General features: G+C 41.9%; 1 protein-coding gene across 1 annotated transcript in view; it reads left to right on the top strand.

The window, feature by feature from the left end:
- The window catches only part of PANK3 (pantothenate kinase 3), a 103,301-nt gene that overhangs the window by 54,623 nt on the left and 22,995 nt on the right, over window positions 1–25,683 (top strand). Inside the window, exons 3-5 of the mRNA XM_085617847.1 lie at window positions 871–1,124; window positions 18,943–19,119; window positions 20,624–20,747. Of these exons, the coding sequence (XP_085473973.1) occupies window positions 871–1,124; window positions 18,943–19,119; window positions 20,624–20,747 (555 nt within the window). The remainder of the gene's footprint in view (window positions 1–870; window positions 1,125–18,942; window positions 19,120–20,623; window positions 20,748–25,683) is intronic.

Genomic DNA, 25,683 nt, shown 5'->3' with positions numbered 1-25,683 from the left:
TATCTTCCATTCACCAACTATAAATGAAGCACATGTACACCTTGAAGTACTCTTGAAAACTGTCTTGAACTAGTTTGTTTTTTTGATAACTTTGCAAGTTTGTGTTAGTCCAATTTGTTCCTACAAGTTTTATGGAATGTTCCACAGTTTTCATTCAACAGTTGTGCAATTACATCATGATTGTTTTAACAATTTCGTCTTCATGATTGATCGAAATACAATTTTGTCTTCATGATTGATCGAAGTCCTTTTATTTCGTCAAAAGCTAGCAGATAGTCAAGCAAACCTTTGTACCCAATTCAGAATGTTTGCTATTAGCTGGACACACTACAACGTCTGGTAAATCTTGTTGACACAATACACACAAATCCCAATCAATGTCAGTACCAACATTTTGTGTACTAAATATAAGCTCTTCATCAATAATTACAAATTCACATCTATTTTTGGTAGACATTTTTATTCTTTGACAGCAGATAATCTCTTCACAATTTCAGAAACCTCTATGAAAAATTGGACTAGGGCAATACAACATACTTTTGTATTTGCATCATAAGGTAGTTACTTACTGGGTCCATTAACAATTTCTCATACTTTGTCAGGGGTCAACTGAAACGCAGAATTTGTACAACTTTTGGCATTTTTGGGGTCTATATCATCACTCATTGTTTACCTTATTATTAAGCCCTGTGCAAAGTTTCATGTTAGTATCACATTTTGCACGTTTCTAACGATAAGATACCTCACTACAACAGTATATGATAAACATAAATGTAACTTGAACCTTTTTCTTGTATCATTTTCATACATTAAATAGCTTTTCTAGTTGACACACCTCAACCTGGTTAATGCTGCACTTTTCTTTTACAGATTGGGAACCTCCAGTTACATAAACTAGATGAGCTGGACTGCCTTGTGAAGGGCTTGCTGTATATAGACTCTGTTCGTTTTAATGGACAGGCTGAGTGCTACTACTTTGAAAATGCATCCGACCCTGACAAATGCCAGAAGATGCCTTTCAACCTAGATGATCCATATCCATTGTTAGTTGTGAACATTGGATCTGGGGTCAGTGTTTTAGCCGTTTATTCCAAAGACCACTATAAAAGAGTTACTGGAACAAGGTAAGAATATTGGAGGGAACCTGAGTTGTTGATGGTTGTGGGATTATCTTAATTACATGTCACAGTCTAGAAAGTTTAGTGCTCTAGCACAAAAACATTCTGAAATTGGCACAACCTAAATAGGTGCTTGACTGCCTGACGAGTGAAGACCATTCATCATCACGGAAAATAGGAACATCAAAATGCTTCTCGCACCCAGTAAAGTAATGTAAGGACATCCCTACTTTAAGATTTCATACAGATGGCCTGTTCTCTAAAACCTTTAAAAGTAATATAGTAACTTAATGCGGAGAAAACTGAGGTTATGACCTTTGGCACAATCCATCCAGAATGGTCTCACATATGGTGGCCTAGTCAGATGGGCCCGCCTCCAATACCAGCAACCAAGGTCAGAAATCTGGGAGTGATTTTTGATAACAAGTTATCTTTTGGACGTCATGTTAACAAGGTTGTTGCGGCTACCTTCTTTGTATTGAAGAAAATAAAAAAAACTCTTGCCGTACTTACCAGTCTCTGCAGGAAAAACGCTAGTTACCACACTAGCTTTTTCAAAATTAGATTATGGGAATGCTCTTTTCCTTGGCACACACAAATACATCTTAAACAAGCTTCAGTCCGTCCAAAACATGGCAGCACGGATCCTGCTTAACATCCCTAGGCGACATTCCACTTCTGCAGCCATACGCCATCTTCATTGGCTAAGGGTTGAGAGCAGGATTACATTTAAGGCCCTTTGTATAGCCTATAAGGCCATTCATCAAATAGGACCTAAGTTTTTAAAAGAGGCTTTTCAGGTGTATATCCCTAAAAAAAATCTAAGATCATCAGCTAGCCATCTTTTGACTGTCCCCCGCACAAGAACGGTCACCTGGGGTGACAGGAGATTTCTGGTAGCAACGCCTGTGCTCTGGAATTTACTTCCTTTGCACATTAAAACTGCATCCACTCTTATTAACTTTCGCAAATTATTAAAGACCTGGCTTTTTAATCAATGAGAATGCGGTCTGATCTGTGCTGTTATCTGGAGTATCTCGCTGCGCCTAGACACCTAAGGGTATTAGGTTGCGCACAAAAAATCTCATAAATAAATAAATAAATAAATAAATATTGTTGCACACAAAGGGTAGTTCATGTCCTTGCAACTTAACTGTGGTTTTATTTTTAATAGCCCCTGGGTTGGAACCTCTTTGAAGGAGAAGGTCCTGAGATCTCAACCTTTAATTGTGGAGAATCCTCCTTAAATGGAAGGATTTATTTCTTAATGAAGGCACAGATGATTTTAAAGGCCAGGCATTTAAGTTGATGTTGTAGTTTTCATTCACAGCAAATCATGATCTGCTGTTTGGGCCTCACAACTCATGCCCTGCTCTGCTAGAATGGCGAGTATAAGGTAGAGCACCAAAGCCCAGCTCCTGTAAAGCCATACACTTTATAAGTAGACTGCTTTAGCTGTCTCTCCACATCATCGGTACAGTGACAGAAAAGTGGCAGGATGTAGAGATAGACACACCGTATGTTCTCGTCTCTGCAGTCTGCCACATCCCTGTCATTCTACAGATGTCTCGGTTTCTTGCAGCTACATTGTCACTGTACAGACTCGGAGAAACACCTGCACTAATGCCATGCTAAAAACTGGTCTGTAGTCTTCAGTGGTCTGGGGTACCATAGTATCTTTCTTTATCAGTCGGAGGCAGTGGAGCTGGACATCAGATGCATCACTCCAACAGGGGAACAAAGGTTCAATCTAGGAACCATTTTGCTCATGTGCGTGCATGTTTCTGTGAGTGCCCACACGTGTGTAAAGCCTTGGGTGCAACTGCTTTCTACTTTGTATAGGACATTTCAGCTATCCTGTACGTTACTCACCCTGAACTGTGTGCAGATACAGACACCATACATGAGATTGCTACAAGGGAGCAGACTGCTTGGCATGCTTCGAACATGAAACCGATACCAGCCCATTTCCCACTGTCTGGGCTACTTATAACCAAAGAGCCTGAGCCTTGAAAAAATCACATGTGGAAAAATACGCCCCGTGAAGTGAAACATAAGTTTAATTTCTATTCTCTTGCTTACCTTTAAGAGAAATTTCAAGTGTTTTTTTTTTCCGGAATTTTATATAGCGCGAACTTGACACAAAGGTATGAAAGTGCTTTACATGAGCACCAGTTGCGTTCCAAACAGACACATTCATTTTGTGAGGCACAGGGAGATGAAGTGATTTGCCTAGAATCCCAGGCTTTTGAGCGTCCCTGCCGATACTCGAACCCGGGTCCCCAGCTTCGAGGCCGTTGGACCATACCCTCTCCCCAATGTTTTCCTTGTAAGTTTCAGGGCTTTTAACTCTCACTTGTTCAAGCTTTTCCCTTCCTGTGAATTCAGGTCACAGCAGTTTTTCAGTTAATAAAAAGGCATGCCCTACCCCAATTATTTAAAATTACTTGGGCACAATTTGGATTGTTTCCTTACACCGTGGCCCTCTCTTACACTTAGAACCAACGTGCACCTTGTTATGTGTCGGGGAAACTTTGAAACCGGTTTCACTATACAAGAGCCTGAGCTATTGGCACTGGCAATGCTGCTTTTCTTTATGTTCAAGCCATTGTATCACTGAGCCAGAGGTCGCAAGAGTCTATTTACTTACTTTGACTTCTGGGAATATCTGTGCAACTCTTTCAATTTTCATTCTGTCATTATTGACTGCTCCCATTTATTAGTTAATTACCTCTTGGTTCCACTAGCTCTTCCTCCAGAAGACCTGCTTGACACAAGAAAAGGACTACAACAGATAAAGAGTGTGAACCATTTCTTTTTTTGTAGTATGTTTTGATCATGAATGTAAAATCCACCTATGCTGTCTCTTTAACACATACACTCCTTTCCAGTAGTCTTAGCATGAATAAAAATGTATATGCCAAGCTAGATTTTGCAGTATTTCATCCTTTGGCAGTGACTCGTGGAAAATAATCTGCAGAATTTTGCAAAGCGCGTTTATGTAATATGACTTTGATCAATTTTTATAATCCCAAATAATCCACTCTTGGAGCCCGTTTTCCACATGACTAAAGGCGAAAACATAAGCCATTTCCCTTTATACAAAAACACTTTGTCACCCAGTTGTCTCTTCCTGTACCTAGTAATCGACTGCAGCTGAAACATAATGCTTCGTGCATTAATGTTGGAAGACTGGATTTGTTTTTTTCTAAACTCTGCATTTGTGTTTATTCCTGAACAGCTAACATCTGCCTTCAGATAGATACTGTGTCATACAACTGGCAAATCAAGAGCTAATTCTTTGGCCTCTCTCACTGTTGGCTAGTTTTCATTATTTTAACTTGTTTCTGTTTACTTTCTCTCTATCCTTTATCCTGCATATCTTGTCCTCTTGTTGAGTAAGTTCATGCCTCAGGACGTACCGTTTCTACTTTTCAGTGATTGTGATGTTTAATCTCTCAACAATTACTGCCTTGGACTTTGTACACTTGATTAATGGAGTGAATGTTTTGTGCAATATAAAACTGTTACATTCATGCTATACACGCTACTGACCCAGGCTGCAGCTGTAATGTATGTTGGTACATTATTGGATTTTTGATTCACTTTAGATGATTTATTTTATTTTCAATACAGTAAATGAATCTTTTAAAGTAAAATTATCTATAAGCTATCTTGCAGAAACCCATAACACAAACCCTTCTGCCATTTTCACGATGTGAGTCATGGTTGCTTGTAACAGCGGTTTATGACTTCTGACGGCCCACTGAATCATCACTGAAATCCGGAGATTTCCTTTCTAAGAAATTTTTGTTCTGCGTTCTGATGGATAATTATAAATGCAGATTCCTCTCCTGTAGAATATTCCCAGGTTCTATACTTGAACCACAAGTTTACACAGTAATGCTTCAGTGTAGCTGTAGATGGCACCATGCATATCCATGTTGGCGTTATTCCACCTTGGAAGTAATGATGGAGCTGCATGTAAGTGCCACCCCTGTGCACGAATAGGGCCCTCCCTAAAAGTACATGGTTTAAGCCTTGGAGGGCCTGTGGCAAAAAAAAGTCTGTGACAGACCCCAAAAGATGTGCTTGGAGTCCTGTGAGGAGTGTAACCTTATGAACCCAAATGCTGTCTGGAAATGCCAAGCGATGCTATATGTCTGAACACTGGAAGTCCCACTCCGGCTCTAAGTTGAGGGTGCTGACCTGTTCCATTCTTGATGTTGTTCCCTTCACAGTTCTTTGTCATTCTCCAATATTTCTGGTATGTTGAACCAGAAGCACAAGAAGGCCAACCGGGATTTGTCCCAGTCCTGGCAATCCTAGCCTGAGAAGTTGCAAGCAGGTGAGGGTGCCACGCAGCCTCTCTCTCAATCCCCCACCAAGGAGTTGATACCCTCAACTGATCCCAATGCATTCAGAGCTTCGGGGTCCATCGTTGATATCCCAACTGATTGAGGTCCTTCATGAAGTTGTTACACGTTTTTGGCACTCTTCCAGCTCTTTGGTATGCTTACGGACAGCAGGGATGCGAGGGAGCCTTTAGTCGGGCTGCTAATGGTAGGGTCCTCCCAAGGCACCTTCTGCCTCTTGAATCCGCCTCCGATTCTGCTCTGGAGCAAGAGCCAACTTCTAACCTGGCACAAAATCCATGCCATCCCTTTGACATCGACACCTGCGCCAAAGGAAGACCTTGTTCCTCTAGTCTCATCTGTCTCCGTTCCGAATTAATCTCTGCCCAACCAAGGTCTCATCCCAAAGCCGGCCCCAGTTCAGTCTGGCTTATACAGAACTGTGCCTTTGCCTTGGAGCTGCACCCCAGCGCTCCTAACAACTTTTTGGTTTGGGCTCTTATTGGATCCAAACAGCCTTTGAAGATGATTTTTTCCCCTAACATGATGATAATTTATGTATGGACAGTGGGTTGTGTTCTCTCCCTTGGCCATCCGCAGAAAAAAGCGTCTCATTTGCCGGTATAATGAGACATACAGCAGAGGTATTGGATTTAAAACTGCCAACTATGGAAGTCAAAACTAGTGTACTAACAGAAGTTTTGCAACTGGGACTGACTTTATCGGAACTCTTCCTTCCATTAAATGAAGCCCTGACTGACGAACGCCGCAATCAGGCAACAGGTAATCCTGTTTTGTTTTTTTGGTGTGTTTTTTTGACACTGCACCCCATACCAGAAAGTTTGGTGTTTCCAGTTTGCACAAGTAGGGTGCATCCCCATTCTTTCCCCACAGAGTCAAAACGCACTGAAGCATTTCGGGAAGCGGATGTTTTCCTCGGCTACTCAGACCCTCCAGTCAGTCAAGGCCGGCTGCTTGCTGGAGTGTTACACTCTTGCTCTATGCGGCATGGTTGGATTGCTGGCAATCGCCAAGGAATTTAAGGCTACCCTGGCTCAAATGTTCAGGATGCTGCAAAGTACTTTATCCGGTCTTGGTTAGACACTACTGACTGCTTGGGCAAAGCAGTTGGTACTAGTGTGGTGCTTCAGCAGCAGGCTTGGATGAGATCCACAGGCTTCTAAGGGGATGAGCAGGCCTCTTTAATGGATGTGCTGTATTCTGGGTCTCCCCTGTTTGGCAAGAACACTGATTCAGCATTGGCACAATTGAAAAAGCCAGGCCACAGCACATTCCTTAAGCTGTCCAATCCCTGCGAGACAGTGCCCTATCCCCTATTGAGGCTAATCCGAGGATTGTCGTACCGCAAATGTAGACACGCTGCTGCTGCAGCAGACACCTCAGTCCTTTGGGGGTCAGGTTTTGGGATCAAGCAGACCGGTCCCAGTCCATGATGGGCAGTACACTTCCCAGTCCCCTGCATCTGTGGCATCAGCCTCAAAGCTGCTTTAGTTTGCCTCAGCACACACAACCACCCTGGGGGAGGATGGATCAGACGTTTCCTTCATTGGTGGCAAAGAATAATATCCAGCAGGTGAGTCCTGCCGTACGGTACTTCTTGCCGTTCCTTGTAGAACTGAAACACCTCCCACTCCAATCGGCATGTTTCAGAGCAGCACCTGTTCATCTTGCTCCAAGAAGTGCAGGCCGTTTTGGCCAGTGGAGAGGGTCCTGGCCGCAGTAACAGAGACTGTTACACTTACTATTTCCTCGTGTTGACCTATTTTAGGAGTCTACCCTGGATCCAGGTGACTCATTGGTGGCTTTGGACCTGCAGAACACCTACTTTCATGTACCCGTCCTGCAATCTCACAGATGCTACTTATGGTTCAATTTGAACCAGGAGCATTTTTCATTTCGGCCTAACAGTGCCCCATTAGTATACACACAGTATTGGTGGTGGTTTCAGGACATGGAAGTTAGCAATTTCACTTTTCCCCTACCTCAACAGCTGACTGTTGAAGGTGTGCTCATTGCAGTCAGTCGTAGACCACCTCCAGATGAAAGCAAACCTTCGGACTTTCTAGGGTTTACTATCAATGTGGCAAAGTCGCACCTGACTTATGCAGAGGATACGTTTCATTAGAGCCATCCTGTACGCGTTGCAATTTCGGACCTTCCCTCCACCACAACGAGTACAGGAAATTTGGGCTATGATCCTGATGGTTCAGCCTCGGCCCTGGGTGTCTTTAGGAGTGGTTCTGAGGCCTCTTGGTATCCTGCATTCTACTCATAAACTATGCCAGGAGGCATGTCATCTATGTAGTTGGCTTCGCCTTGGTCGTGTTCCACCTGGTGGGATTTCTGAACACCTGGCTGCTCCTTGCAGATCACGAAATGGCAGTTATGTCCGAGGTAGCACAGGGCATCTTTCAGCAATGGTGGGAACACTGGTTAGATCTATTCACCATTGTTGGGAATGTGCATTGCCAACACTTTTGCTCGCTGGAGTTCCCACGAAGGCTCTCTCAGAGATCATTCTGGATAGTTAACCTTGGGACTCTTCTATGCGTTACCGCCACTGTATCTCCTGCCCGAGCTCTGAAGAAGATCAGGAACAACCGGGCCAAATTAATCCTAGTGGCTCCGGATTAAGCAAGGAGAGTGAGATACACAGGCATGTGCATCTGTCCTCCGATCAGGCTACCACTTCGGGAGGACCTCCTGTTGCTGCAGCAAGGCAGAGTACTGCTCACACACCTGCACAAACAGCACCTCCTTGTGCCGTGATTGAGGTGCTGCAGTTTACTGCAGTCAGTCTTCCCGAAATTGTGGATGTCATCCTCCTGCCAAGTGCCCTCATACTAGGTCTGTCTACTCCAGGCACTCAGACGGTGTTGCACCTGCAGTTCTGATTCATTGCAAGCTAAACTATGGAATGCCCAATTGTTTGTTTGATCTCTTGCCCAGCAAGGACTTAAATTGGGTACTGTACACGGTTACATGTCAAACCTTTTGGCAATTTACATTTATAGGACCAACCATCCTTGTTCAAATAGTCTATTGTGATGAGATTTCTAAAAGGTTTGACTAATTTATTTCCTCAAACCTTTTGTGAAGCAATAGTGGGATCCTAATTTGGCCATAATGTGCATGCCATTCGAACAAATGCACAGCTGTCCTCTATGACTCCTGACTCTAAAGACTGTGTTTCTGGTTGCAGTGACTTTGGTTTGTGGAGTGAGCAAACTCAAAACTCTGTTAATGCAGTTGTCGTACACCATCTTTTTCCCCAGACAAAGTGGTGTTGAGGACTAGGGCAGCCTTTTTGCCAAATGTCGTGCTTGCTCTTCACATCCGCAGTCCATCACTCTCCCCATGTTCTTTGCTTTACCGCACCACCTCAAAAGAGCTTCAAGCTTTTACGTTAATTGAACCAAAGACCGTAGATGGACAATCCGCTCTTTGTGCAATTCTCTGGGGGCAAAGAAAGGAAAAGCAGGACAGAAAATGCATTTTTCAAGGCGGATATGCATCAAGATCTGCTATGCATTGGCAAGAAGCAGTCTCCCTAGAGGTTAAGGACACATTCCAAAAGGTCCTTTGCTTCCATCTCACTGGCGCACGGAGTGTCTGTCCTTGACATCTGCCAGACTGCAACCTGGACATCAGTGCACACATTCACGAAGCACTACTGCCTTGACATCTAGGACAGGAAGGTCATTTCACCTGTTCAGTCATGCAGGACCTTTTGATAAAAGCCTTTTGGATAGATCCACCATTTGGAGAGGTACTGCTTTAGTATTTGTTCTAAAGGTGAGGGATTTGTGATTAGAGGTATCCACCAAAAATGCCAGTTACATCCCTATGGTAACTCTTTTCCTGAAGGATACTCTGTCTAACCACAGATCCTTTACCGCCCTTGCTCATCTCCGTTTTGTGGAATGGTCTCTTTCCCACCTGAAAAAGTCCCACATTGATGATATGCATACTGGAACCTTTGATTATTTTTGGACTCTGTGTCTGAGAGTGCGGACAGAGTTGAGAGAAACTGATGTGGACATGCAGGGATAGTAGTTCTATGCCGCTCCATTGTGACTTGCAGGGTGGGATGAAGTCCACATGGAACCTCATGGTGCCACCTATCGGCGTGCATGAGCATTGCTGTTATGTTGTTCCCGATCCAGGCTGACACCGGAGGATATTCTGAAAGTGAGAAATCTTTAGTTGGATAGTGTTCACCAGACATTGTGTTACCGAAGGTAAGTAACTTGTTAATGTGAACCTCAAAACAATACATAAACAAGCATACAACAAACAAATATGCATATTATGAAATATTTATTTTGCAAACAAAAAAATATAAATATCTAAATTTTATTAGGAAAGTTGGAGCTGTTCAAAATTCGATTTTAGTTCTAAAAGACAAAGCAGTGTTATACTCTAGCAGATCTTTGTCGAGTGTGTTGTGGTTTTTTTGTCAGTATATGCCAATGCTTCAATTGACGCCATCGGTGGTCCATGCTGGATTCTGTTTAATGTGGTTGTACCTCTCCCACAAATCAAGCTAAGGATTCCAGCTTAATTTTTAGTCTTCAATTTCAAATTCCTTTTCATTTACACAGCGTTTTTAAAATGTTCAGTTTTACATTGTGCTGTTGTACATATTTGTACTATATTATTCTGCTAATATTTAATTTCATAAGCAGTAATGGAATCCCCGAGTAAGCATCTTGAACCATTGGGGTCTGCAGCTGCCAGGTTAAGAACCACTGGCTTATACTCATTAAAAATGAAACCATGTGTTTGTTGATTGGTGGATGGTATATATGAGTTCTGTTATGAGTGCTCTTTTGGGTCCCAAAGAATGTGAGTGTTGGGTTAATTGGTAACCACCTATGGGGTGAGCTGCGACCAAGCTGCCGAAACTAAAAGGTGGTGCATTGTCCTGTCTAACACCAATGAGAAATGACCAGGACAACCAAATTACATTTTTTTCTACCGTTCATTCTTCATTCTTGATTACTTCTAATGCTGATAGAAAGATTGCCCACTTGGACTTGAAGGATGTAGCCCAACAAATGGCTTTCCTACTGTATCCGTTAACTCTGTTGTTCCTAAAGTGTACGTACAAAAATGTAGCTGTTGGTGTGCAATTAAAAAATAATCATTGCACATGTTATGGCATGACTGAATGTCCTCTCTGATACTGAATTTGAGGAATTATGTTATGGCTGTTGATAAAGTCACAGGTATCTTTCAACACTTCCTGTGATATGATCCTTGAACTGCGATCTTGGAGGGTGAGGCATAGCACCAGCGCTGTGGGAGTTTAGTTATGACATTTGTTGAGGTCTCATTTCCTATCCCCATAGGTCAGAGGAAGGTAATGCGTGAACAATGCATCTCTACACTGTTTATCAGACCATAATGCCTGCTGCATTTTTTAATGTATGGTAAGTTGCCTGCCCGTTGTTGCGCACATGTCCATAAATTAGAGGTAGGTATTTTAATCCAAGTAAAGCAAGCAAACCAGAGCCATACCTCAGCAAGCACTAGTTGCTAATGATGCCTTTTCCAGTAACCACCGTTGTAGGTCAAACTGACCGGGAGGCTTTTAAAGCCTTTTCAGCATCTCAGTAAAATATGGTGCTGAAAGTCCGGGTAGTGCAAAGGGTCATCATGCTAGTTTTGTAGCACAGTGGTCTGTCAAAGTGTTTCTGGTATGCCACTTAACTGAAGACATTACCAGGTTCTTGTGTAAACCAAAATTTCATGCACATCTGTTTCTCTGTAAAAACTGTTGGTACCACACAGTAGTACTAACGGGTTTACCCAACGCTTTGCTTTTTTGATTGAGCCCAGGAGACTGCATGTGCACTGTTGTTTGCAAGGGATGTTGTGGTTTACCTGTCCGTTGATTACCACTGGTTGCCTTTCCTGGTCATTCTTATTTGCCTGCTACTTATTCGGGTCCTAACTTGTTAATCTTGTGTATTTGTGCCTCCCATGGAGCATTATCTCTTTACAATCTCTTTGATTGGCTGGCATCGCTGATTCTACTGCTTGCTTTTCAATCACTACTTTTTTCTTTTATATGAAGAACTCCATTCAAGTGTGCGTGTAGTTCTCTCCCCTTGCACTACATTTTTCTCTGTTCCGGACTGCTTCTCCCCACCCTCCTCTCCCTTGTGCTCGCCAATGTGCTTCTCCCTATTGCTTACCCTGACCCGTACCATCCTTGTTTCTTTCTCCCTACCTCTCTATTGCTTTTGTGTCCCCTTCAGCCCTCTCTGCCTATTGCTTTTCTGTTCCCTTCTGTGTTTTGCCGTTCACCCCTACCCTCCTCCGTGTAGCTTTGCTGTTCCTCAAGCATCCCTCCTGCTGCTTCTACTCCCCATGTCATTTTCTTTTTTAGTTACTGATCAAACTTGGATTGGTAATTGAAAAGAGGTGTGTGCATGTGTGGTGCACTTGCATAAAAAATGATGTGGGCTACCTCATCCAAGACTTTACGTTTTTTATTTGTGTTGTAAATTTTACCCAAGCATCACGGATGCTGGGCAACTTGTCTAGAAATCATTGGCAAAGCTAATAGGTCACAAATGTGAAACTTATTGTCTTTAGCAATGCTTGTTGTACATTTTTAGATCCTAAATTTTCCAGTTGTTACATCAGTCAGGTGGGGTTCAAGAATGCTGTTAGCTGTTCCTCTAAAATCTACCTTGAAGTCAGCTTTGTTGATGAACTTGGGTTTAAAGGAACAATTGAAGTTAACTGACAAAGTTAACATTTGCTTCGCTTGGCATTTTTAATAGCTCTGAAAAGAAGAGTTGTCTTACTGTTTCAGACTTTTGCACAAACTGTATTTTTCTTATTTGTTAAGAATTTACAGTAACAACCCCCTCATTTTTTTCTTCTTCTATACTCCACCTATTGCTCCAAAATTGTTGATTCTCTTTGGGTTTGTTGTTGACTCTCTTACTGCAACTGATGTGTTCTTTTTCCCGACCACTGTATGGGTCCCTCTTGCTACCGCTTGCAGACCAAATTTATTCTTCTATTTTTTTCCTAATTCCTCATGTTAAGGCACCTTCCTCAGCAGTCCAGATTGTAGTCCCACAAAACCTTTCTGTCACCCTGTTAATGTGATCTTACTTTACCTGTACTTGCTGTAACACCTTTCCTATTGAATGATGCCACTTTCAGGTTTTTTACCGGTTTTCTGTGCAAGTTTGAACTCTTAACCTGTTGTGAGCCCTCTTTTTCACTCAAACTGTTCTGACTCCTCTTTACATCTATTCGCTGTAACCTTTTTTCTCTACCTCTATCGGTTTGTGAACTTTCTTTACATCTGCATGTTGTAAGACATTTCTATTTGTTGAATGTATTTTTTTTCTTTCTCTACCTCCGCTGTGACCCTGCTCTTTCCTCCAACTATTATGAGAGTTATCTGCCACATTATTGCGGTAGAAATATCAAGTTACACAAATATTGGGACCATAACATTGACACTTGAAATATTGTTACGGCCGAGTTAGTAATAGAAAATCCACACTTGCACTGAGAGTATATTGGGAATCCAGGTTCTGGCCCCATATATGTTTAGGTCTATAATGTGATATACAACCTTGGACCCTTTCTTTTGTCTCTCCAGTTGTGGACCCCCTCTTCCCCCATGTATTAGGCCAGTCACGTAATCTGTACTGCCTGCTTTAAACCTATGTTACAGTCTCCTTAAACCATCTCCCTCCACCAAAAGTAGATCCTTTCGTTGCGTCTACCATTTGTAGTGTATCATTTTTAGGTCTTGCCTGGCGTTGCAGCGCGCATGCGTTGCTCGCACCGCGAAGGCTTCTTGGAATCAATATACTTTCAGAAGTCGTGTTTCGACTCCGCCCGTAATTTTCATTGGTGTGCGTCATTGATTATGCTGAACGAAGTGTGATGATTGTACCGGAGGTTTTTTAGTCCCTCCTGGTTGCCACCCTGTCCTCTTTGGGCCCCGCCCACCCGGACTGGATCATTTTCAGGCTGCTTTACATGCTCTCCTTTAAAAGACAGTAAGCACTCTTTTTTTCTTTCCATTTTCAGCGCCGTCCGCCCGCTTGTAATGGCCGCTCGGGCAGCCTTTCCTTGCTTCAGCCCCCCGCCTCGGAGCACACGTCCGCTCAGGGAGCCTCTCCTCGCTTCAGCCCCCCGCCTAAAATGAACGCTGCCAAAAACTCAGTCCTGCCGGCCATTAACAGCAGGGCGCTTATGGAGGGACTGCCGCTGAAAGGCCGAGTCCCGTTCCGGGGTTGATGCCACGTCCATTCTGCCATCTTTTGCATTATTCCCGCTTTTCATTACATTTCATGTTAACTTCCCCCCTCCTTGTTATGAGCACACATCCACTCAGGGAGCCTCTCCTCGCTTCAGCACCCCACCCACGCCTCGGAGTATACGTGCGCTCGGGGAGCCTCTCCTCGCTTGAGCCCCCCGCCTAAAACATGCGCTGCCAAAAACTCATAGTCCTGCCGGCCATTAACAGAGGGGCGCTCATGGATGGACTGCCGCTGAAAGGCTGAGTCCCATGCCGGGGTTGACGCCTCGTCCATTCTGCCATCTTTTGACTTATTCCTGCTTTTCATTATATTTCCTATTAACTCCCCCCCCCCCCCCCCCTCCTTGTTATCTAAACCCCTAAAACGAGTGTCCTGGTACCACTCCTTTCATTGTACCCGATCAGCGCTTTCTTGTGGTGTCCATGAAGCGCTATACTATATATTCATAGCCAAGTATCGGTGGCAGGGGCATATTAATGAGGAAGGTAAGCAGAAATGTCACCCCTCCCAGCGCAGCCAGAGTCCGTAACCTTTTTACGTTGTCGTCAAAGAATATTCTCTTTTTTCCCACTACTTATTTGCTACATTACCTTCAATTTTATTTCACATTTGCTACAATGTTCCCTGATGCGATTTAATGCGTCCGGCATATACGGTCCCCTTCGGTCTCTCGCCGCCAGACTGGTAGGGGGTAGCAGCAGTGAGGAGCGAGAAAGGAGAGGGGCAGAGAAACACTTGTGTCTGGGCACTTCAGAGCGGTGCTTTGTCTGTCGCTCTGTCAGGAATGCGCGGCGGCGGTTTGTTGCTGCAGGCTTTCAGCCCTTTCTTGGGGCTTCTGGGAGTGCTGTGCCTCTGAAGTACTGGGTATTTTAGACCCAGCGGTGCAGGGGCACACACCCTAAGACTTCGGGGTTTCACCCTGTTCCGGACCTACAGAAACAGAGTCTTCTGGGTGAAGTCAAAGAATCGTTTATTGGCTGCAGACCAATGACAGATATCCTAGAAGTACAACAGCGTGTATGTTCTCAGGAGACTGCTGAAAATCATAGGAACGGACTTCTCCTTAAGTACAAAATATCATGCTCCAGGCACACATTCCTTGGTTTACGATATGGTCATATAAAGGCATACATTACAAACGAAAAAGCAGAGTCATGATGACCATCCCACATTCCAGTTGGCCAGCCCACAATGATTTACACAGGAAGGTTCAGATCCCATGTTTGAAGTAAATAGACCCCCCAATAAACATGAGCATCTCCTGTTTTGGGAAACAAGTCATAAAGCAGGAACAAGCAGGTGTGGAAAAGATTAGCCGGGGGATTGTGTAGAATGAAAGGGTTTTATGACGGGTCAAGCCCTGATACGAATCACAGGTAGAGAGAGGAAGGGGAGCTCGTGAGACCAGTTTGACCCGGGGCAGCAGAGCCAGCTGCCCAGGTCACAGAGAAGTCAGAGGGAAAGCCCATGTACTGTGAGGCCCGTATTAACTCCATCATAGCCTATGTGAGGGCAATGACAAGATGGCCACTGCTTCCAAAATGGAACCCGCGTAGTTGAGCAGAATAACGTGTACACAGTGCATTCGTAGCTAGAACGGCACATAAAGCACTCGTACGTGCCGCATTTACCATTTGCGGTTCGCTAATACCAAGATAGACAGGGGTAGGGCCCTGTCCCCTACGCGGTTCCGAAGAGCAAAGTACGACACCTCTCGGAGTCTGCTGTCTGCACCAGCCGGTTGGGATGCGGTGCTCCTTTCAGCTGGCAATACTGTCTCTGCAGGTAGGTCGATCTGCTCCTCACGTTCTTTTCTTGCCAGGCCGGTGCACCAGCACGCCAGGACTGGAGCCGCTTCCTGCTTTCCAGGCCTGTGCATGCAGATGCCAGGTTTTAAGCCACAGTTGGGCACAGACCATGATCTACCCAACGTTCGCATATAAAGAGCAGAGGTTCATAGTGGAAGAATCAATCTACATCCATATGCCTCATACTACTCTCATCCACACTCACAATCCTTCTGCCACACACTGCTCTTCTCCACCACACTCTCCATCCTTGTGCCTCACACTGCTCTTACCATCATCACTCTCAGTCCTTCTGCATCACACTGCTCTTACCCTCCTCCTTCTACTACAATCTCCCTCACACTGCTCTTCTACACCTATCTACTTCCTTATGCCTAAAACAATCCAATAAGCTTTCCTTCCTTCCACCTTGCACTACTCTTCTACTTCTCATACTCCTTTCATATCACTCCTGCTACTCTTCTACTCCTGTCTCCTTCCTTATGCCCTTCCTTTCCTTCCTTCAAAATCATGCTAATCTCCTCCTCGCTTTCTTCCTTCTCCCTCATACTGCTCTCCTCACTCCCCTTTCTTCTGCATCATGCTACTCTCCTCCTCACTATGCTTCATTAACCCTCATGCTATCCTTCTCCTCACTCTCTTTCCCAAATTTTAAACACTACTCTTCTCCTCCCAATGCTATGCTTTAAACTACTACACAGCTAACAATTACAATTCTAACAACATAAAGCCACAACATATCACATACATACACTCAATAAGACATAGCTAAAATACAAGATCATTAGCAATAGCAAATAGCTTTAACTTAAACAAAGGCAAGACCTATTGCATTTCCCATGCTTGTTGGTATCTGTTGTGAAATCTCTTATTCCTCGTTCTGATAAAAAAATTCTTTCCCATCTTTTCATTCTCCTTTATTACGTTGGTATTCCCATTGACGAAAATCCTGAAATGTGGAAGTTCTATGGATGAAAACTTGCTTGCCCAATCTCTTATCTGTGGAAGACAAGAGGAAAACACTAATGGAATGCTAGGTATGAGTGGGGATGCAAATGTGTCCAACATCTTGTATGTCTGGAGCAAAAGAGGTGTGCTTCCTAATGAAGAAGAAAGTCAACAGTTGGGATTAAGTGGTAGCAACATCACCTCTCACTGTGCAGCTCAGATGCTGCTACATTCTACACTGTATTTTATTTTTCATTTAGTGCAGCTGCAAAAGTGTGCTCTATATGTAACCGACTAATTTTTAGTAAGTAGTCATACGTATTTGCTCACATACTGTGTGCAGATCGAGGCACTGCATCTTCTTTCGGTCACAGAGTGTATCCTATGATCAGAATGTCCGGTCAGTTCATTTAGGAAAGTATCTTGTGAATCCTGTATTTTCACTATACTTTCTAAACGAAATCTCCTCAATATATTGTTTCCAAGATTGTTCCTTACATTCCTACTCTGTATAGTAAAAAGAAAAAGTTTGAATTAATTTTGTCTTGCAGGGGTAGCTCTTACAGATATGTTCTTTGGAATGTCTGTCTGCTGTATATATGAGGATGGTCATTGCTCCAAGCATGGAGCCAGAAGCTAAACACATGATTGTTCGTTAGGTAGTGATACAATCAGCATCAATAGACCCTTTGGGGTAGTTGGTGCAATGCAAATGCAATCAAATCTTGGTAAAACATCTATTGTTAAGAATTCTGAAGCATATTGAGGAAATTTTAAATTGGTTTAATATTTTCCCAGATTAGATTAGATGTGCTGGCCTGCTTCGCTCCAGGGAACCCGCAGCGGAACTGCCGGTTGGTAAAATTTGTCACAAAGGTGGAAAAGAAAATGGCAATACGGGGCAGTTTGGTGGCTATCACTCCAATTACCATCAACTCTCAGGGAAGGCACTTGGCTGGACTATAATTGCTGTTGGGTAGTTGCAGTTTTAATGTGCATGCGGCTTATGAGAGGCACATATTGTATGCCACACTGGTAGATTGAAGTCTCATTCTGCCGTAACCCACTGACTAACTCAAAGGGTGATCATGTTAACTAATGGGCCTCACTAATGGCTAGTGGTCCGACCGTAGTAGCAATTTGCACAGCATGTACTTTACTGGCACTCTAGAACCCACCCAACTTGCACTTTACTGATCTGTTTGCACTTCGACTGCTTGCTATGTCTTCTTAAATTTTTATTGGGAAAAGGGATGGTTAAACGGGCTTTAATCTGCGCAGCTTTCACGTTAATGAATTGTTTGCACTTTAGTCTATGACGTAGGTTTTACTAGAACTATTTTAACATGCCTACAGCTCTTATAATAACTTGCCTGCTATTTAGCCGATGCCGAGGGTTTTATTATACTCGCCCAAATCCGTTTGCAGCTGCCATAAAATCTTGTTGCATTATGTTATATCCTTTTAAATCTATGTGTACCTTGCTCTTCTGCCTCAGTGGGCGTTATGGTCTCCTTGCTTCTTAACTTTTTACTGTCTATAAGGGCGGTTAACACTCTGGAATCTAGCTTGCACTTTATTGATCTGTTTGAGCTTCAGTTGATGATAAAGATTTACTGTGCTTATTTAAATCTGTCCACAGTCCCTACAAATAATTGATGCAAGACGTTCTTTAAAATTGATGTGCATTTCTTGTTTTTCATTAATTGTTGAATATCATTGCAAGGATTTTATGTAACCAAACAAATTTAATTCAACTCGACACGTGTGTACTGCATCTTATTTCGATCCCGGAGTGTTTCATATGATCTGAATGTCCTGTTCAGTTCATTTAGGAAAGTATCTTATCAATCCCGTGTTTTTACTATAATGTCTAAATGACAACTCCTCAATATCTTGTTTCCAAGATTGTCCCTTACGTTCCAACTCTGTAAAGGTAAAAAGAAAAAGTTTGAATTAATTTGATGTGTTACAGTGGTAGCTCTTACAGATACGTTCTTTGGAAGGTCTGTCTGCTGTATATATGGGGATAGTCATTGCTCCATGTCTTGAGCCAGAAATTAAACACATGATTGTTTAGTTAGGTACTGATACAATCGGCATCAAAAGACCCCTTGTGGTAGTTGGTGCTATACAGATGCAGTCAAATCTTGTTAAAACTTCAGCGGTAAAGAAGTCTAAAGCATATTCACCAACTTTTAAATTGGTTTAATGTTTCCCCAGATTAGGTTAGGTCTGATTTTATGAAGTTAAAGCCCCAATATATAGTTTTACAGTTAGACTTTTATACATTGCTATTTCATTCTGATCATTATTTGAAAGAAATTGCTGTGTGTAGTGCAACCAGACATTCAGGGAGCTAAATTATCTTTTCATCCTGTCTCAGCCTCGGTGGAGGAACGTTTCTAGGGTTGGTTAGTTTGCTTACTGGATGTGAAAGTTTTGAGGAGGCTCTTGAAATGGCATCTGCTGGAGAAAGTACCCATGCTGACAAGCTCGTCCGAGATATCTATGGAGGAGACTATGAGCGATTTGGATTGCCAGGGTGGGCGGTGGCATCAAGGTAAGCACACTCTACTTTAGTCTTTTTTGTCATGACACATTTTCTGTAGCAGATATTGGCAGATTATAATGTTTCCTATTTTGTAAAATAGGCATTGAGTGATGAGACTTAAATATATTTAGGAGTTGCATTAATGTTTGTAACATGAGGGACTATTGTAGGAAAAAAGACTTCTTAGTCACAGTCTTCAGTTGTATTTTTCTTTTTTTTTTTAAAGTATATCGAATCAGTCGGTAAGTGAGGCATGGAAAGGGGCATTAGTTCTCCTTTTGGGAAATGATTGACCTATCCTCATGCTTCGACCTGGCAATGGTTTGTCAACCATGAAAGATTAAGTCTACATATCTTTCATTTATGTATCCTCATACCTTGGTCGTGCGATGTAGCTTTCTATACCTTTAGCTGGACTTGTCTGGCATTTCAAACTCTAGTCTGAAGCAAATTTAGTCAAGAGTGGAAGATCGCAGAAACTTTATGATAACTAAGTTTAACAATGAACCTATAAATATAGGTGCCTTTTTTACTGCTCTGAAAGAATCTGATGGAAAAATATTGGAAAACCGCATGCAGTGGTAGTTGAGAAAGGAACTGCATTTACAAGCTGTTGAAGTGGTATAGATGATTCATGTAATGCAGGAAAGTTGGGTACCTTAGGAACAATACTCTTTCCTTTTTCCAGGGACTATTAGTTAAAGATCCCATCAAACTGCAAGAAAACTGCATTGGTATTCATTGCATAACCAAGATATTAAGAACCTGCCTCCAGTTGAATTGTATAGTTTTTACTAGTCTCTCTTAATGGCTGCATCACCTTCCTGAAGTAGCAGAAAATACGTTTCCCATTGTTGTCAACTACCCACAACCATTTAATGCCTTCATATAGTGATTTCATTACGGGTGCAAAGCTGAAGATGTGGATATGCACATATCCATTGGAGAACACCCGCTTTGATAAAAGGTGACGGTAAAATGTGGAGAGAGTATTTCCTCTCTTTCTCCACATCTCACTGTCACCTTTTATCCACGTCACTGAATGGAAATGTCCGCTCTAAAACAGGGAAAACATACATACTCATTCACCCTCTATAGGACTCCTTGGTCTCCTATAGTTGATATGATTTAAGAGTAAGGAAGACCTAGGGTTACTTATTAATTTATTTGAAATTACTATTCTTTTAATAAAGGGATGTACTTGGCCGTTGGTGTGATTCTCACTTGGGTGGACATCCATTAATTTTACTTGCACTAACATTGAAATTATTTATGAATGAGTATTGGTATACCATGTCCGTATCACCAAATACTTAAGTTACAATTTTCACTATGGTAAGGCATTTGATTTATCTTTTACTCACGTAACAAACATTTCTGATTTACAGCTTTTTTTTTTTTTACTTTAGAGGAAAGATAGCACTTATGTTTTACAGCAACCCTTTACTAATAAATACTGTTAATTTGTGAGCAATTGTTAATTTAATGAAATCTCAATTGCTTCTCCCTCCAGTTTTGGGAACATGATTTACAAAGACAAACGAGAATCTGTCAGCAAAGAAGACCTAGCTCGTGCCACCTTAGTGACTATTACTAATAATATTGGATCAATAGCCCGGATGTGTGCAGTCAATGAAGTAAGTTACTCACAATTTTGGTATTGGAAATGGGAGGCAGTCCTTGGAGAAATCCCCTTTTTTCCTTTCACCCCTTCAACTTAGGTGTAAACACAATTAATTGATCATCTATTACAGATACCAGAAGAATAAAGTTATATTTTGTATGTTCTGTTTTAAGCATGGTGTTTGATGGCTGGGTAATGAATGGATTTAGATTGTGCACCAATAAGATGGAGATTCCTCAAGCCACTAGGAAGTAAAGCTGTTTCCATCCTATTTTTGTGTTATCTAAGGAAAGTCTTTGTCACGGCCATGTACAGATTGGGAATGATAGCTGAAAGTGTTACCTGTTTTTGCAATTTTGTTTTTTGTTTTCCTTACGATGTCCGTCTTCCTTCGAATATTTTTTGAATGGTTTCACTTTTAGAATTTGTCACAACAAATATAACATTGTGAAGCTACTTATTTTTTATTTTGTCCTTCTAACTTCTTTCGTAATTTATCCAGTAGCAACGGATTAGTTTAAAACCCCATTCAGTCCCTTGGAATCAGCATAGCAAAAATTACAAATATCAATATTGTAATCCTCTAATGTGTTTTATAGAGTTTACTATTAGCCGTTTTCCCCGTCTGTGTACGTCTTTGCTCCCAAATCTGTTGGATTGCAAGTCTACTGTGTATTCATTCGTCTTTCTACCCACACATTCATATATGCATCTGGTATTTGAACTGTTTCTGTATGTACTTGTATCTGCATCTGTTTGTGCACATGGCTTGGCTCTCTCATCTGTTCTCTAGATGCCTTTGTACAAGACTGTCTGGATCAAACAGGTCACCATGGTTTTGAGTCATAACAGTCCACCCTGCTCTGAAAGAATCACTCTAGCCTGAAACTTACTATGGAAAAGCTAGCATGACATAATGGCCTGTTTGGTCCATTGCGTGCATGCTTATTTGTATGGCTGTTGCTCTGTATGCATGCTTAGGTCCCACTGTCTTACAAAACTAGCATACACATTACCAAAGTTAAACCCATGGACTTGTCACTGCTTTATCTCCCGGCACTTTGAGTGATTTTATACCTTTAGCTGAATATAACACTGTTTCTTCTGCAAAAAATTATGACATCCTTGATCTGAAAATTAATTTGGAAAAAGGCAGTATTTTAATACAGCTAAGAGTACTTTTTTGATGTTTTATAACCGGTGTGCTGGTTGTGGCAATTGTTATCAATTTGTGTGTTGTTTGTTTATTGGTGTTGCAAAGGAAATAGTCACACAATCGTCTCTTTCTTAGCAGGTATCTGAAAATGCAATGCATGTAAGAATAAATATTTATGTAGTAGTCGGGGTGAGAGAGAATTGGTTGCAACATAAATGGGTCAGTTATCAGTACTGATGCAAAAATTGGGCTCCGGGAGTCACAAGCAAAGAAACACTGATTCTTTCAAGCCACCCATGCTTAATACAGTTTGGAGCTGTCAGTTTGGGAGCAATTATTCGGACTATTTTGAGCTCATCCTTCCAAGCAAAGTTGTCTAACAGACTTAGTAATAAATGCAATATCATTTGCATCATCTCGGCTCGATGGTTGACCATAGGGCAATAAAGACCATATTAGATGCAAATAAAGTATTTTGTTTGGTGGTATTGGTGCATGCATGATTACAGCACCTCCTGGTTAACGAGTAAACTTTATGGAGAATTGCCATTTTAGGGTACACAACCAGAGTGTGTTAATACACACTTACAATACTATTTCAGTGCGTCCCAAATTGCAGGGAAGAACAGGACTGCTGCCCATTGTCCTTGAATTGTTTACTCTAGCTGGCAAAGGAATGTGTGATTGACGTGTCCACTGTTGGAGCAATAATGTCATTATATATTATGCTGGGTGAAATTTTAATTAAGCCGCAGTAATTTCACATTACTCTTGTGAAATTACCGAATGTTATGTGATTACTTCCGCCTGTGTAATTCAAAGAAGTTTGAGGAAAAATGTCTAACGCAAGAGCACTTGTATAGAGTGGCTGCAGCTGTTCCTGATCTGTTGCATTCAGCTCTAATTTCTTTTATTTGCGAGGGTACATTTTGCGCTAAGAAAATGCCGCTAAATGCAGCGGTAGGCTGTTGGCATAATTCTGCAACAGCAAATTATGCAAGATATGCCTACTCCTAATTATGTGGAGATGACGATTTGGTGTATTTCAATACCTATGCCAGTGGTACTGGATTTTATGGCCCAATCTGGCGAAATATTCGTATTGCAAAGTTTGAGGCCATTTTGATGTGCGTGTATGATTTTGACATGATATCGAACCTTCTGTTTAAAAGGGTACTGTAAATAAATATGCATTGTGCAATTTGTTATATAATGTGTGCATTATAGGTCTCGATTTAGGGGCTAATATTGAAGTCGATGAATTTCCATTTATTTTTAGGATAATCTGGCCCATGAAGCTATGAATATGATACCCACATTTTAGTGTACATTATTTCACATACCAGTTATTAACTGTAAAGTTTTCAAAATGTAAAACTAGGACACCTCAAATGGTCTAGAAATATAGAAAAGAAAGAATAAAGATTGGCACACTGACTTGAATTATAGTAGCCCTAGGAGAGGTATATGTGCCTTAGGTCTGTGGATCTTTGTTGCAGCCGGTCGTAAGTGCACCACAAACTGTGTAGAGAATAGGCATGTAATATACATGTTCTCACGTAAAGATGGTAGACAAAATCTAGCAGCATTGCCAGATGTAGTTAGTGTTGTGCGGCTGACCCAATAGCTTGAATAACTAAGGTTTGGGAAAGCACTCTGTCATTATGCACGACTAGTAGTAGTAATACAAAAAGTTTATTGTATAGATTACTTAAAACCATGACAATAGAAAACATTTCAAAAGAAAAACATAGTATACAAAGGCACTACGCCACACAATGAGCCAGTAAAACCTGACATACAAATATGCATTTTGAACTATATTCTCACATAGCAGATACCAAGATCTCTATTTAGTGGGTAGCACACCAGGGGCATCTTCTTTAAATATTGTAACCTTATTTTGTTGTTGGAGATAAGGCCAAAGTACGTCAATCATTGAGATCGACATAAACATATGTATAATTGAGGGCAACCCAGAACTGTGCTTGTAAAACACCATCAGAAACCATGCATCTGAGAATGGGGGTAAATCGTGTAAATTAAACATGAATATGTATCTCATACAGCCAAAGAAAGTAAATGTAACGAAGATGGACTAAAATACTAAGCTGCCAATAACCGACATCATCATATCTACTTTCCTAAAAAATATTTCTTAAATAAATGCTCCAGTTGATATATACAGGATTATCACCAGGACTTAAATTACGCCTCACAAGATAATGTCATTTATCTTAGAATATGTGCTGCCATGCTCCAAGTGTTCATAATAGAATTTCAGCCGAACCACCGTGATATTGACATTGCAATTACCAAACTGTCGCGGTTAGAAGCATAATTTCAGAAACTATCGACAGCACAGGCAAACTGCAGAATTGTCCTCAGGGTGGAGGGTGGGGGAAAAGTTGTGGTGTTTGGGTGCCTGATTTGGCTATGTATGCCAAAACCATGAAGCACAGGCTTAGTTTGATGGTTTCACTAAAATCTGTGCGCACTCAAATGTTGTTTTAATGCCCTCATTTAACCCTTTCAGCTCAGGTTTTGCATTTGAATTACTATACAGCAGCATTACATGTGGCATTAGCATGCATGAAGACACTTTTTATAAACTAGGCCCAGCATAAAACTGTTATAAAAGTGTATCCAAACCGCGTCCAAAAATAAATCGCAAAGTGTTTGGTTAGTACACCAGATCTGTATGTATTGTCAACTACTTGGTTACAGTTTTGACCCACTTTCAGATCAAATTATAAAAGCCCTTGGTTCTCACCCAATTGAGTATATCGCTGTGTGATTGATATACAGGGGACCGTTTAATATAAATAATGTCCCAGAAGTCTCAGCAGCACTTCATAGGTGTAAGCCAATTTTGTGCTGAGCGTGGCTAGAAGCTGGAAGTTTAATAGCAGTGTTGAAATGCCCTGTAGATTTCCCAAATACAAGAGTGTAAGCCATGTCCGATTTGTAAATAGTAACTCGAAAAGACAACAACTTGATTAACAAGATTATTGTCCTATATTACGGGGTGCCATTGTTCAAAATGATGCTGTGGCGGGTGAGGGGAATGGGATCTCTACTCATCATTGTATTATGAAAGGTCTTTCAGATTATAGACACATCAAAGACGAGTAATGTGCGTGTCCTTTACCCTTTCTTAATGTACAGGAAGCTACTGATGGATACATCTGCCTGTGGATTCCTCACCTTTTGAATTATCCTTGCGCCCGCATTCCATGGAAGCTTTTTTCATAGCTCTCCCACATCGACGGCGATGTCACAATAGCACGGCTCCGCTTGCGACTCCGTATGAGGTCATCGGAGCCATAAGAAGACCTTATCTGCGTGCTGATGTTTGTTCCCTTTTTTATGCGCTGTTGGCGCGTAGCAGTTATTCTACGAGACTCCATTTCTTTGTAGGGTAACATTGTTACAGTACGATCTGTATTTGTAGCAGTGCGATGGCTACGCTGAAAAAAGTGAGGGTTCAAACCTTGTAGGGAATGTGGGGGTCATATGTCCATAACGTTCCCCCCACGAAGATTGCCTTTAGTGCCTGTCGGATCGTGACGTCGTGGGATGCTCGTCGTATCGTCGGATGAATCCGTAGGCTCTTAAGGAAATGGAAAGTTATTTATGGCCCGGACGAAGAAGAGAGGCCGGAAGAGGACCAAGTCGAGGTCAAAGTTGCCGGCCCGTCACACTTAGAGGTCGTCCAAAAAACACAAGAAGAAGCGGCGTCATGGGTCCAGGCATAGTTTTTCAAAGGACAAGTCATCGAGGTCGGCGTCCC

The sequence above is a fragment of the Triturus cristatus genome, chromosome 7 (genome assembly GCF_964204655.1).
Source record: "Triturus cristatus chromosome 7, aTriCri1.1, whole genome shotgun sequence".
Lineage (NCBI taxonomy): Eukaryota > Metazoa > Chordata > Amphibia > Caudata > Salamandridae > Triturus > Triturus cristatus.
This window is presented reverse-complemented; position numbering and strand designations above follow the sequence as displayed.